We start from the raw sequence: 14,384 nt of genomic DNA on the forward strand, positions 1-14,384 counted from the left end.
TCAAAAACCTAGAATGCTGCATCCTGTTTTTGTTGCAAACCCTTCCAGTCTAATGTTCCAGCTACATTGGGTTCTACAGGAACAAAGGACTGGAAAAATCTGGCTAGAAATCTGGCATGCCATGAGAAGGCAGCAAATCATCAGAGAGTATTCCATAGGTGGAAAGAGCTTGAGATGAGAATAAGGTTAAAGACCACCATAGATGGTCAGCATCAAGAGAAGATTGCATCAGAGTCTCTTCAGTGGCAAAATGTTCTGAAAAGGCTCGTTGCCATTGTGAGAATGCTTGCTACCCAAAACCTAGCACTGCATGGCACTTCAGATCAGTTGCATGTGCCAAGCAATGGAAACTTCCTTAAAATTGTACAGCTGATGGCTGAGGTTGATTCTGTACTCCAGGAGCATCTAAGAAGAGTCACCACCCAAGAAATGGACACACCCCACGACCTCGGAAATACAATTCAAAATGACATCATATTGTTACTGGCAACAAAAGTGAAACAGAAGATTGTGGCAGATCTGAAGTCAACAAGTCATTACTCTGTTATTCTGGACTGCACACCTGACATCAGCCATATGGCTCAACTGACTTTAATGGTGCATGTTGTAACAACAACAGAACCTAGTGAAAATGTCCCTGCAATGGTGACCGTCAGAGCATTTTCTAGAATTTATTGACAGGTTTCAGAGTAGCAGCCCTGTTAGTCTGTATCCGCAAAAAGAACAGGAGTACTTGTGGCACCTTAGAGACTAACACATTTATTTGAGCAGAAGCTTTCATGGGCTACAGCCCACTTCATCGGATGCATAGAATGGAACACACAGAAAGAAGATATTTATACATACAGACAGGGCCGGCTCTAGGTTTTTTGCTGCTACAAGCAAAAAAATTTTTGGCTGCCCCCTACCCCAGCCCTGGGCTCTCCCCCTCCCCCCCCGCCCAACTACCGCCCCAGCCCTGGGTCACCGGTAACTCGCTCCCAGAGCGGGTCATTCAGCAGGAATTTTGGATGTGCACAGAACACAGACAGGATTGGTTCCCATATGGTTACAGAACTGCAGTAAAGTGGAACAATTTTCAGCTTGTGTGACTGGAGGATATCTGGATGCCTATTATAAGACTGTCCTACAGAAATGAGAAAAAGTTGAGATGCCTTTATTATTCTTTTGTTCCATTCTTTGTTTCTATGGGGAATACACTATCACGGTCTTCCTTTTAAACAAATAAAACTAAAACTTAAAAAAAAAAAAAAAGCAATGGCTGTTGAAAATAGCAATTCCAGTCCTAATAACCACTGGGAAGCATTTCTTGCTCAATTTTATCCTACTTTTTCTACAGCAAGTTACAGTGGATCAGTATATTTGATTTGGGGGAAATGAAGTAACAGCTGCCCAAACTGAGCTTGAGCACTCCTGAGTTTTGAGGGGTTCAAATCTGGAAGGCAGGTGCTAGATTCCCTTTCTGAATATTAGCTAAATCTGGAAAGGAAAAGTCAATTTCTGTTTCCATGGCTCAGAAGTGGAAATCCTCCTTGTGCCTGGTACTGTATCTAAAGCTGCCCAGGTCTAGGTCCTCCCCTCCCTTAGTTTTCATTTTAAATTCTAGTGGGATCCACATACCTCCCTTGCTAGGCTTCAGATAGACAGGTGCACTGTCCATTTAGTCCCCGCAATTCCTTCTTTGGGGGAGAGCCCAGGGCTGGGACGGCAGGAGGTGCGGGTGGGGGAGAGCCCAGGGCTGGGGCAGCAGGAGGTGTGGGCGGGGGAGAGCCCAGGGCTGGAGTGGCAGGAGGTGTGGATGGGAGCCAGAGCTGGGGCGGCTGGGGATGCGGGGGGGGGAGAGCCCAGGGCTGGGGCGGCTGGGGATGCAGGGGGGGGGGGAGAGCTCAGGGCTGGGGCGGCAAGAGATGCGGGTGTGGGGAGAGCCCAGGGCTGGGGCAGCAGGGGGTGTGGGTAGGGGCCAGAGCTGGGGTGGCTGGGGATGCGGGGGGGGGGAGAGTCCGGGGCTGGGGCAGCAGGGGAGTGCAGGTGGGGGCCAGAGCTGGGGCATCAGGGGCTGTGGGCGGGGGAGAGCCCAGGGCTGGGGCGGCAGGTGTGGATGGGGGCCAGAGCTGGGGTGGCTGGGGATGCGGGGGGGAGGGGGAGAGCCCAGGACTGGGGCGGTAGGAGGTGCAGGTGCAGGGGGGGGAAGAGCCCAGGGCTGGGGAAGCAGGGGGTGTGGGCGGGGCGAGAGCCCAGGGCTTGGGTGGCTGGGGATGCGGGGTGGGGGAGAGCCCAGAGCTGGGGCAGCAGGGGAGTGCAGGTGGGGGCCAGAGCTGGGGCAGCAGGGGAGTGCAGGTGGGGGCCAGAGCTGGGGCAGCAGGGGAGTGCAGGTGGGGGCCAGAGCTGGGGCAGCAGGGGGTGTGTGCAGGGGAAAGCCCAGGGCTGGGGCGGCAGGAGGTGCGGGTGCGGGCGGGGGAGAGCCCAGGGCTGGGGCGGCAGGAGGTGCGGGCAGGGGAGAGTCCAGGCTGGGGCAATACAAGGGTTGGGGGGCGGCAAAAACCTAGAGCGTCTCTGTTCCTACCATTCACAGCAAGCTGCAGATTTCAGTTCCATACTCCTTCCCCCTCCCTTTCCTCTTGCTAGTGGCCAAGGGAATGCTGGGAAATGTAGTTCTTTCCCTGCTCCAGGGCTGGCTTTATAGGCAGGGAGCTAACCAAGGAACTACAGCTCCCAGGGACCCCTGTTGGCTCTCAGCTCCCATGCTGGATTCTTGCGCCCCTTGCAAATCTGCCGCCCCAACCAACTGTTTGCTTTGCTGGTGCTTAGTGCCGGCCCTGCTTCTTAGACATTCCCTAATTTCCTTACATATCTGGGGTTTCAGAGAAGCAATCTCTAGGTATGATCTGATGGTTTTTCATATCTGGCTTAAGCTTCTCACAAAATAACTGCTCCCTGTTCCCCTCTTTCCTGGAGAACCAGAACACACAGACAAAGGGAAGTTTTTTTCCCCCCAATTTTAAAAAGTTCTAGCCCTCCCATTGGTCTTTTGGTCAGGTGCCCACTCCTTTCCTTTTACCTGTGGGCTTATTAACCCTTTACAGATAAAGCAAGTAGAGAACAACCACCAAGAGGGATTCCATAGCCAACTGGCTGGCTGCATGTCCACAAAAGGGAGCTACCCCCCCTCTCTCATTTATAACAAGCCCTGAGGCTACTCTAACCTGTTCCAAAGTCTGAGCTGGGATCAAAGCCAGGCTAAGAGTCAGGGAAACTATAACTGGCCCCTTGAAGGCCTCTCCTTCTCTGCTGTGCTGAGCACAATTTGGCCACAGCAGATAATCTGGTCTATTGCTTTATAAAGACTCTTTTATGGACAATAAAACTTTACTCCTATAACGTAACTGCGGATACATTTGCATGTGTGTTGATTCAGATTTCTTCTGCATTATGTAAACATCACTCCAGCTCCTATAGCAACAGCCTCCATGTGGCCAATTCTGCCAGTGCTGAACACCTTGTAGTAATCTGCAAATATTTAAATTATACATGATTGGCTTGTCAGTTTTGTCACATATGTTTATATGCAAACGGATCTTATGCCTAGCGCTTCCAGCAGCCTCTGGGAATGTGTCAGAGCTGAACATTCAGTACCGTTTGTAGGTCTTGTCTGACCTGAATGTTAACTGTGATTTCCCCTATGTGAACACTACATCTCTTCTAGGTCTGAAGACCAAGATCAAAATTCAAATATTTAATTTCCTCATTGACATTAATTACAATGGCTTTGTGCTGGAATCTGAAATTAAATTTGTGGCAGCTAAACTTTGTCAGAGCCTACATGACATTGGAAGTGTACTGAAATCTGATTGAAAAGCATTTAGTATGGACCAAAAAAAGAAGGTTTCAGAGTAGCAGCCGTGTTAGTCTGTATCCGCAAAAAGAACAGGAGTACTTGTGGCACCTTAGAGACTAACAAATTTATTAGAGCATAAGTTTTCGTGGACTACAGCCCACTTCTTCGGAGGCATGAAGCTTATGCTCTAATAAATTTGTTAGTCTCTAAGGTGCCACAAGTACGCCTGTTCTTTTTGCAAAAAAAGAAGGTAACAAAAGGTCAGTGGCATGAAGTATTGACGTCTTCAAACATCCCAGAGTTCAAATAAGGGTTGGATATTGAAATAGCCAAATCACACACGACAGAAACACAGTTACAATTAGCGATAGACAAATCTCTAAAGGTTAGGAGAACGTCTCAATCTTTTCCATACTGTGACCTCGTGTCACAACTGAAAAATATTCCAAGCCTCTTCATCTCACCCTGCAGTAAGGGAGGAGGCATATGGCCCCTCTGGACTTGGTCACATCCCTTTCTTGGGGCTGCAATCCCCAGCTTGAGAATCCGTGGCTTAACAGATACAGTTTGGATACAACCGTAGGTCCCGTCCTGCAAAAATATATGCACATGTTTGACTTTACATAGACAAGTTGACTTCAATGCCACTACTCACATGGGTTCCATTCAGCACATGCCTAGGTTTTTGGGGAGGCCTGATTTTATACACTGTTATTTATACAAGTTCGGTTCCTAAATGCTTAGCAGTTAAATACCAAATAATAGCAGAGATTAGCAGTACAGGCAAGGAATGAAGGGTATATTGTCAGATGAGACCGGAAAATAGATGGAGAATGGACGAGATGGAGGAAGGCTGCAAAAGAGAAGGTAGCTCTTACAGCCCTAGTGACAAAAAGATGTGGTGGGGAACAGAGAGGAGAGTTTAGCGGCTTTAAAAGCAATCACACTTTGCCTTGACTCGCACCCTTTGCAAGAACACGTGAATGCGGTTGCATGGGATTTGTGTACTTAGTATTAAGAGAGCCCTGAGGAAAACTTGCAGTGGGAGTAAGAATTTCCTCCTGGCCCTTTCCCAGGACAATCCGTGGCCCTAAGCATATTCCCATATGTCCCCTGTGGCCGTGCTCCTGCTTGGGTTGGCAATGGCAACCAACACCAGAGCCATTTGGTGTGCTGGTTGGCCACCTGCCACCAGTCCTCTTAGGATAGAATGGGTTCCCATCAGGGCCGGCTCTAGGCACCAGCCCTCCAAGCAGGGCCGGCTTTAGGCCGATTCAGCCGATTCGGCTGAATTGGGCCCCGCGCCAAGAGGGCCCCGCGCTGCAGCTCTCCATCCTGCCCCCAGCTCACTTCCCCCTCCTCCCCTCGCCTGAACGCTCTGCCCCCTCCCCTGCTTCCCGCGAATCTCTGATTCGCGGGAAGTCTGAAAAGACGCAGGGGCGGGCTGGCAGCACAAGGTAAGCTGGGGTAGTGGGGGCGCGAGAAGGGCTCTGGGGAGGCATCGCCCGTTCCCGACGAGCACGCAGGCCCCAGCGGCTCTGGCCCGGCTCGGGTCCGGCCCGGCCCGGCCCCCGCGGCGCGGCTTGGGTCGGCTCCGGCCCAGCCCCCGCGGCACGGCTCTAGCCCGGCCCCCGCGGCGCGGCCCTGCTCCGGCTCAGCCCGGCCCCCGCGGCGCTGCTCGGGTCCAGCCTGGCCCCGGCCCCAGCCCTGGCCCCCACGGCGCTGCTCGGGTCCAGCCCGGCCCCCGCGGCGCTGCTCTGGCTCGGCCCGGCCCCCGTGGCGCTGCTCGGGTCCAGCCCGGCTCTGGCCCGGCCCCCGCGGCGCGGCGCGGCTCCGGCCCGGCCCCCGCGGCGCAGCCCGGCTTCCGCGGTGCTGCTCGGGTCTGGCTCGGCCCCAGCCCGGCCCCCGCGGCGCGGCTCCGGCCCTCGCGGCGCTGCTCGGGTTCAGCCCCCCCGCAGCGCAGCTCTCGCGGCTTGGGTCCGGCCCGGCTCCCGCAGTGCGGCTCCGGGTCGGACCCAAGCCCGGCAACCCCGGCCGGAGCGCGGCTCGATTTCTGGGGGTGGGGCTTGCAGCAAGCCCCGCCCCCAGGAATCGGGCCCTGCTCTTGCTAAAGCCGGCCCTGCCTCCAAGCACGTGTTTGGGGCGGCACTTTCTAAGAGGCGGCATTCCGGCCTCCCTTTTTTATTTTTATTTTTTTTTTTTTTTGCATGGGGCGGCATTGCCGGGAGCCGGCCCTGGCCCAGCCACTCGCCCTGCCAGCGGGAGCTGGGATCCGCGCCCCCTGCCCAGCCCGGCGGCGCCCTGTACAGCGCTGCCCTGGGGAGACTTGGCGCGGCAGCACGACCCCATCTCCCTCCCTGCATCCCGGGTGCCGCTTCCCTTCCCCTCCCACTTCGGGAGCCCCTCTCGCGGCTGCTGCAGCCGGGGCTCCCGGAGAGTGTGAGGAGCGGGGGGGGGGGGAAGGGAAGCGGCGCCTGGGATGCAGGGAGGGAGATGGGGTCCTGCTGCCGCTGCCGTGCTGAGTCTTCCCTTCCCCCCCCCCCCGCCGCTCCTCACACACTCCGGGAGCCCCTCTAGCCACCGCCACAGCCCGGGCTGCAGCGGTCACGAGAGGGGCTCCCGGAGCGTGTGAGGAGCGCGGAGGGAGGGAAGTGGGGTCCCCTGGAGCCAAGCCTGGGCTGTGGCGGCGGCGAGAGGGGCTCCCGGAGTGTGTGAAGAGGTGAGCGGCCGGCTGGGCTCATCGGTGCTGAGCAGGTAGCCCCGCAGACGGAGATCCTCGCCTTCCCACCCGCCGGGGCTGAGCCAGGGCGCGGTGAGGCTGAAGAGCAGCAGGTACGGGGGGCTCTCCAGGTCCTCGGCTGCCAGCATGTCAGGGGTGAGGGCGGTGAGCACGAACTGATCCACCTTGGCCACCAGCAGTCAGAACAGGGATAAGAAGAGGCGGGAGGGTGGACACCAAGATCCAGGGGGTGCCCCAAATTTTCAGGTGCCCTATGCAGCCATGTATGCTGCGTATGCCGAAGGACGGCCCTGCCCAGGGTAGCGTCACAGCAGCAGCTACCTGTGCAGCAGGCCAGGTGGCATTTCTAGTCCACGCCTATAGTAAAGGGAGCTAGTGTGTAAGAACTTGGTGAGCCTTCCTAGGAGCCCCTGTCCAGAGTCAGTGCCTCCATCCCAGCCCTGGCCATGGAGCTCTGGACCAGCCGCTGCCCCTGTCCCTGTCCCAGCCCTGGCTGCAGGGCTCTGAACTGGACCAGTGTCCCCATCCCTACCCATGGGGCCTCTGGACCCAGCCGGTGCCCTGTCCCCAGCACTGGCCGCAGGGCTCTGAACCTGGCCGGTGCCCTGGTGTGACACCCTGGCACCCCCTTATTCACCACTGTTCTATAATTAGGATATGTTTTGCACAAAGTATGCCTTGTGAGGTATCATTCTAAAGGTCTTGATCTCTAGACACTAATATCTCGTTGGATTGTATGTGCTATCATCGTATATGAAATTGCTATGTATGTGTTACTGAAACACGTTTTGAGGTTGAAAACACGCACAAGCAGCCTTTCAGGTACAACAGTAACAAGGCCAAACAATGTTAATGGCTTATTGAGGAAATGCATACATGCACAAGAATTACTCCAGGATCTGTGTACAATAGAACCTCTCAGAGATAGCACTACAAAAATGGGAACTCTTTGACCAGGTCACAGCAAAAGAGCTGTCCAGCAAGTGGAGAGAAGAAATAAAAGGAGGAAAATGAAATCATGGGGAGCACTCATTCTCCCTACAACACCACACCTGGAAACATCTAATGAATAAAGACTGAACTGGGGGAAGTGATGGTCCCAGGCTAAAGGGATTTCTAGTAGGGCTGTCGATTAATTGCAGCTAACTCACATGATTAACTAAAAAAAAGTAATCATGATTAATCGCACTCTTAAACGATAGAATATCAATTGAAATGTATTACATATTTTTGGATGGTTTTCTACATTTTCAAATATATTGATTTCAATTACAACACAGAATACAAAGTGTACAGTTCTCACTTTATATTATTATTTTTATTAGAAATATTTGCACTGTAAAAATGATAAACAAAAGAAGTAGTATTTTTCAGTTCACCTCATATAAATACTGTAGTGCAATTTCTGTCCTGAAATTGCAGCTTACAAATGTAGATTTTTTTGGTTACATAACTGCACTCAAGAACAAAACAATGTAAAACTTTAGAGCCTACAAGTCCACTCAGTCCTACTTGTTCAGCCAATCACTAACACAAACATGCTTGCTTACATTTATGGGAGATACTGCTGTCTGCCACTTATTTAAAATGTCTTCAGAAATCTTAAAAGAGCAACATTGAGATGCAGAAACTACAGAACCCAAACCACCAAATAAGAAAATCAACCCTCTGCTGGTGGCATCTGACTCAGATGATGAAAATGAACTAGCATCAGTTCTCTCTGCTTTGGATCGTTATCAAGCAGAACCCATCATCAGCATGGATGCATGTCCTCTAGCATGAAGGGACATATGAATCTTTAGTGCATCTAGCATGTAAATATCTTGCGACGCCGGCTACAACAGTGCCATGTGAATGCCTGTTCTCACTTTCAGGTGATATTGTAAACAAGAATCAGGCAGCATTATCTCCTGCAAATTGTAATCAAACTTGTTTGTCTGAGCAATTGGCTGAAGTAGGACTGAGTGGACTTGTAGGCTCTAAAGTTTTACATTGTTTTATTTTTGAATGCAGTTTTTTTGTACATAATTCTATATTTGTAAGTTCAACTTTCATGATAAAAAGCAACAGAGGGTCCTGTGGCACCTTTAAGACTAACAGAAGTATTGGGAGTATAAGCTTTCATGGATAAGAACTTACTTCCATGATAAAGAGATTGCACTACAGTATTTGTATTAGGTGAATTGAAAAATACTATTTCTTTTTACAGTGCAAACACTTGTAATCAAAAATAAATATAAAGTAAGCACTGTATACTTTGTATTCTGTGTTGTAATTGAAATCAATATATTTGAAAATGTAGAAAACATCCAAAAATATTTAAATAAATGCTATTCTATTATTCTTTAACAGTGCAATTAATGAAGATTAATTTTTTTTAATCGCTTGACAGCCCTAATTTCTAACCCGTGTATGAAAACCTGGGAAAACCGAAACTGCAAAGCAAAGGCAGCTTGTGCCTTAAGAATCTTCCAGCCTTTTTATCACTCAGGGTGAGAATTTGCTAATTCATATCCAATCTATTTAGGATATTAAGCTTAGTTTGCGTTTTTTGTTTATTTGCTAGGTGATCTGCTTTGATCTGTTTGCTATCACTTATAATCACTTAAAATCTGTTTCTTGTAGTTAATAAACTTGTTTTTGTTTTAACCTAAACCAGTGGGCTTTGACTGGAGTACTAGGGGAAAATCTCTGCTTGGTTACCACAAATGTGCATTGTTTTCTTCACAGCGAGGGAGAGGCTGACTGGGTATTAAACCCATATACTGGCCAGATTTGACCAGGGCAGGACAGTACAGCTCTGGGGTCTCAGGCTAGGAAGCTGGTGATTAGGAAGCTGCATGTAACTGCAGCTGGGTGTGTCCCTACCTGTATGTATGCTGGTGAAAGTGCAGGCTGGAGGGCTTTGCAGCTTCTCACAGCAGCACAGTGTGAGAGGGAGCCCAGGCTGGTGAGTAGGGGGGCTCGGTGATACCCCAGTTCCAGGTGGCACCTTGGGGGGATCCCATCACACCTGGCCCCAGCCCTGGCCGCGGGGCTCTGCACCCAGCCGGTGCCCCTGGCCCCGGGGCTCTGCACCCAGCCGGTGCCCCTGGCCCCAGCCCTGGCCCCGGGGCTCTGCACCCAGCCGGTGCCCCTGGCCCCAGCCCTGGCCCCGGGGCTCTGCACCCAGCCGGTGCTCCTGGCCCCAGCCCTGGCCGCGGGGCTCTGCACCCAGCCGGTGCCCCTGGCCCCGGGACTCTGCACCCAGCCGGTGCTCCTGGCCCCAGCCCTGGCCGCGGGGCTCTGCACCCAGCCGGTGCCCCTGGCCCCGGGACTCTGCACCCAGCCGGTGCCCCTGGCCCCAGCCCTGGCCGCGGGGCTCTGCACCCAGCCGGTGCCCCTGGCCCCAGCCCTGGCCCCGGGGCTCTGCACCCAGCCGGTGCCCCTGGCCCCAGCCCTGGCCCCGGGGCTCTGCACCCAGCCGGTGCCCCTGGCCCCAGCCCTGGCCGCGGGGCTCTGCACCCAGCCGGTGCCCCTGGCCCCAGCCCTGGCCCCGGGGATCTGAACCCAGCCGGTGCCCCTGGCCCCAGCCCTGGCCGCGGGGCTCTGCACCCAGCCGGTGCCCCTGGCCCCAGCCCTGGCCACCGGGCTCTGAACCCAGCCGGTGCCCCTGGCCCCAGCCCTGGCCGCGGGGCGCTGCACGCTGGTTTCTAGCAGCAGGGGGCGCTGCAGCGCGCGGCGGCCGGAGTCGGGCTGCCCTCGCACCACACACCTACAGCGGCGCGCGCCGCCCCATTGCCGTGGCTCGGAGCGAGCCCCGGCGGTTGCCGTGGCGACGGGGACAAACAGCGGCGCCAGGCGGAGCGCGCGGCGGCTGCTGGCAGGGCACGCGCCGGGACACACGCACGCGCGCGGCGCTCAGCATGGCGGGCTGGCAGCCAGGTGGGTACCGGGACCTGCTGGGGAGCGGCCCCTTCCCGCCGGCCGCGCTGCTGCTCGGTGTGCGGCTGTACGGAGCGCGACAGCGCCTGGCCATGCCGAGCCTGACCCCGTCCCCGGGGCTGGGCTGGGCCCCGGAGCGTGCCGAGCTCTAGGGCAGCGCGCTGCAGTGCTCCCTTTACACACCATCCGAACCCTGCGTTCATAAGTAGCGCTGCCAAGAGATTAAAACAATGAATGGCAATTAATCAGGCTGTTCACTTTAAATTTATTTTTGATTACAAATGTTTGCACTGTAAGAAGACAAAAGAAATAGTATTTTTCAGTTCACCTAATACCGATACTGTAGTGCAATCTCTTTATCGTGAAAGTTGAACATACAAATATAGAATTAGCTACAAAAATATGTCATTCAAAAATAAAACAGTGTCAAATTTGAGAGCTTGCAAGCAGGGGCGGCTCCAGGCACCAGCACAGCAAGCGCGTGCCTGGGGTGGAAAGCTGTGGGGGGCGGTGTGCCGGTTGCCGTGAGGGTGGCCATCAGGCAGCCTTTGACGGCATGCCTGTGGGAGGTCCGCCGGTCCTGCAGCTTCGGCGGCAGGTACGCCGAAGGCACGGGACCGGCAGATCACCCGCAGAAATGCCGCCGAATCCGCGTGACCACGGACCGCCCGCAGGCATGCTGCCGAAGGCCACCTGACTGCCATGCTTGGGGTGGCAAAAAACATAGAGCCGCCCCTGCTTGCAAGTCCACTAAGCCCGGAGAGTTGTTCTTAGCTATTGCTGTTAAGGTGTGTATGATTCTTTCCATGGGGGCCTAGCTTACCATGTCTGTGCTCCAGTCTTTGGTCCCCTTTTGGATTTCCATGTTTGTAGTGCTAGTCTTTCAGCAATTATTAATGCACTGCTTAGCCAAAGTTTTTCACTTTATTCAGCTCCCAATTAATATCCATTAGGTTTTAAATTACCTGTTTAGCTTGTAACAAATTTTATTTCATTGGAAAAAATTAACTCTGCCATTCACTTCTGCCTAAAACCTACTGGTGTAGGAGCCTTTCCAAAGCCTATGGGTTAAGTTGGCACCTACTGAATCATGGCACCAACCTTTGTCTGACTTAGTGGCACCTGTTTCGATCAGTTGGATAGGGGTCCAATGCATCCTCCATATGATTTTCTGCTGTATTAATCTTAAATGGAGGTCTAAGGAACAGTTCGGAGCACTGGCTAAAATTTGTTTCAGTTGGTTTCAATCCTAGTTCCTCCTCCCATTTCTTTTTGGGGGATTCATGTTTATTTCAAATTTTCTGGCCCAGTGTGCATATAGCGTTGCCATAGATTTTGGTAATCTGGGTAATATTTGGAGGAATGAAAGCAGTTCAGGTGAGTCAGGTTAGCTCAGGCATGGGACCAAACAGATGGGAAAGGGCATGTCTAACTTGGGAATATTGCCACTCCTTCTTAGGCTCTAGATTGGACCTCAATTTTAATATTGTAAAAGGGTGGAATATGTCATGCTAACTAAATTGGCTGATAGTCAAAATTCCTTTCCTAAGCCAATCTGGCCAAATGATGGGGTTGCCTGCTTGTTACAGGGTGCACTCGCCGCTGGTGGAGCTTTCTCCTGGTTGACCTGGGGATTTGCTCTGGCTCGGTGGTGTGCCCTCCTCCGGCAGTGTCTGTACTAGTCCTGTCTCACCCTGCAGCCCCCCTCGCTCCAGGAGCCTCTTCTTCGTCACTAGTCCCTCTGGCCAGGTCACTATGTGGTTTCCCCTTCTGGGGGTTACCCAAAATCCTTCCACGCAAACAGTGTCAGGCAGTCTTTTCTGGCCAGGCACGGATGGTACCACTTCCTCAGTGGCCAGTAGGGGAACCTGAGCCCACCTATTACTCCAGGTTCCACTCCAAGGATCCTACACCTGTGGCCTGCTTTCCCACAGCCCTTGTTGCTCCTTCCCTGGACTCCCTCCTACAAATCCTTTGTCTAGGTGTACCAGCCCCAAACCCTCCTCTCTCTTATTATGGAGTGACTACAGCCTTTCCTTTTCTGCTGCCAATTTCCTGCCTTTATAGCCCCAACCCAGCTCAGACTTCCTCATTCAATCAGGGGATTACTTGGCCACCTGATTCCTCTCAGCCCTCCCTCTTGGGTTAATTGGACCCCTTCTTAGTCTTCATTAACCCTTTGGGGCAAGTGTGGAGTGAACACCTGTCACTGCTATACAGAATTTTGAGTTACCCCCAGGGAGAGGCCTTGCTATGTAGAATGGGATGATTTTTAAAGTTAGTGGACACAGTACTTCAAATATTTCTGGCTGCCACAATAGTTGATAATTACTCTTTAGGAATCGCTAGTAATCCGAGTGCAGTGCATTGGAAAGGGGGGTAAAGGAACAACCAATTCTGCTTCCAGCTGGAGCCAATCTGGGGCTCCATGGCACCAGGGAATGAGCCACTGTGCTGCTTGGCTAAGCATTATTGCTGGATGTAAAGTATAGACTTGGGAAATCTAAATCCACCTGTTCTGCCAGGGAGCTGTAACCTGTGTATGGAGATTCTGAGTTTGTTACCCGCACCCCACAAGAAGGACCTGAACCTGGTGTCGAGTTTGGTAAAATAAAAGGGAGGAATATGACTAGGGAGGGAATTCAGAATAATAAGGATCCTGGGAGGGGCATTCATTGTAAAATATTTATTGCTCCCCAAAGGCAGATAGGTAGTACCTACCACCTATGGAAATGGTTTGCTAACTGCATGATTAATGGGGCTAGGCTAACTTGAACTATGTTTTTAATTTCCCTAGGGAGCAGGATGCCAAGATATCCATGAGGATGGTCTGTTGTGAGCTAAATGTCCCCATAGGAGCCACTTCCAATTAAATCTAATGAGATCTTCATTGCTTCTGATTTATCCCAATTTATGTTTATAGCCAGAGAATTTGCCAATGTTATATATTGTTTGTAGGAGATTTGGAATAGACTGATCTGGATTTGTAATAACTAGGAGAATGTGGTCTGCATCTAGAAGGATTTTTGTCTATTGACTCCCTGATTGGATCCTTTGGTGTTCCCTAATTAGTATTGCAAGTGGTTCTAATGCCAAATTGAATAGGATGGGGAGAGGAGAAATCACTGTCTAGTTCCCTGAAACAGAGCAAAGGAGAGGGTTAGAATAGAACAGTGTTATCCATGAAATAAAGGATTTCCCCAAACCAAATTTATCCAGGGTAAGAAACAGATCTTGCCAGTTCACTCTGTCAAAGGCTGTCTCTGAACTGAGTGAAATGAGTGCATGGGAATTTCTAGAAAGTTGGTGGAATTGCCATAATAATAATAAGTGGATGTGTGTTATCTGAGCCAGGCCTTTTTAAAATAAATCCTTCCTGAATGAGGTGAAGCATTTCACTTATTACTTTTTCAAGTCTCTTAGCCAAATTTTTTAAAGTATTTTTAGATCAGCATTGATTAAAGAGATGGGTCTATAATTGTTACACTTTTGCACATCTTTACCCTGTTTAAGTAGTACGGTAATTAGAGTTTCCCTCAGAATAGGAGGTACCTTTCTTGAAGGCTTCTTTGTAAATGTATAGCAGCATCGGGGCCAGAATGTCTCTGAGCTTTTGATAGAATTCTATTGGTAGGTCATCAGGGCCAGGTGTCTTGCCCAGACTGTTTTCCTCCGTGGCCAGCCTGATCTGCTGCTCATCTGAGATTTGTGGGAGGATACGAGTTTTGATAAAATTATTCAGTTCTTCTGGGTCATTATTGTAAAGAGCCTGGTTGAATTTCAAAATTTGATCACTGATCTCTTTTTGATTAGTAATAACCTGTCCTTGTTCTGATTTGAGTGCTACTAGTCGGGACCTTTGACCTCTCACTTTTAATCAGCATG

The 14,384-nt window shown here is 51.8% G+C and overlaps 1 protein-coding gene across 1 annotated transcript in view; it reads left to right on the forward strand.

The window, feature by feature from the left end:
- Positions 1–10,470: 10,470 nt before the first annotated feature.
- Positions 10,471–14,384, forward strand: part of THEGL (theg spermatid protein like) — a 53,074-nt gene continuing 49,160 nt past the window's right edge. Inside the window, exon 1 of the mRNA XM_054031004.1 lies at positions 10,471–10,499. Within this exon, the coding sequence (XP_053886979.1) occupies positions 10,481–10,499 (19 nt within the window). The 5' untranslated portion in view covers positions 10,471–10,480. The remainder of the gene's footprint in view (positions 10,500–14,384) is intronic.

This window comes from Malaclemys terrapin, chromosome 5 (assembly GCF_027887155.1).
Source record: "Malaclemys terrapin pileata isolate rMalTer1 chromosome 5, rMalTer1.hap1, whole genome shotgun sequence".
Lineage (NCBI taxonomy): Eukaryota > Metazoa > Chordata > Testudines > Emydidae > Malaclemys > Malaclemys terrapin.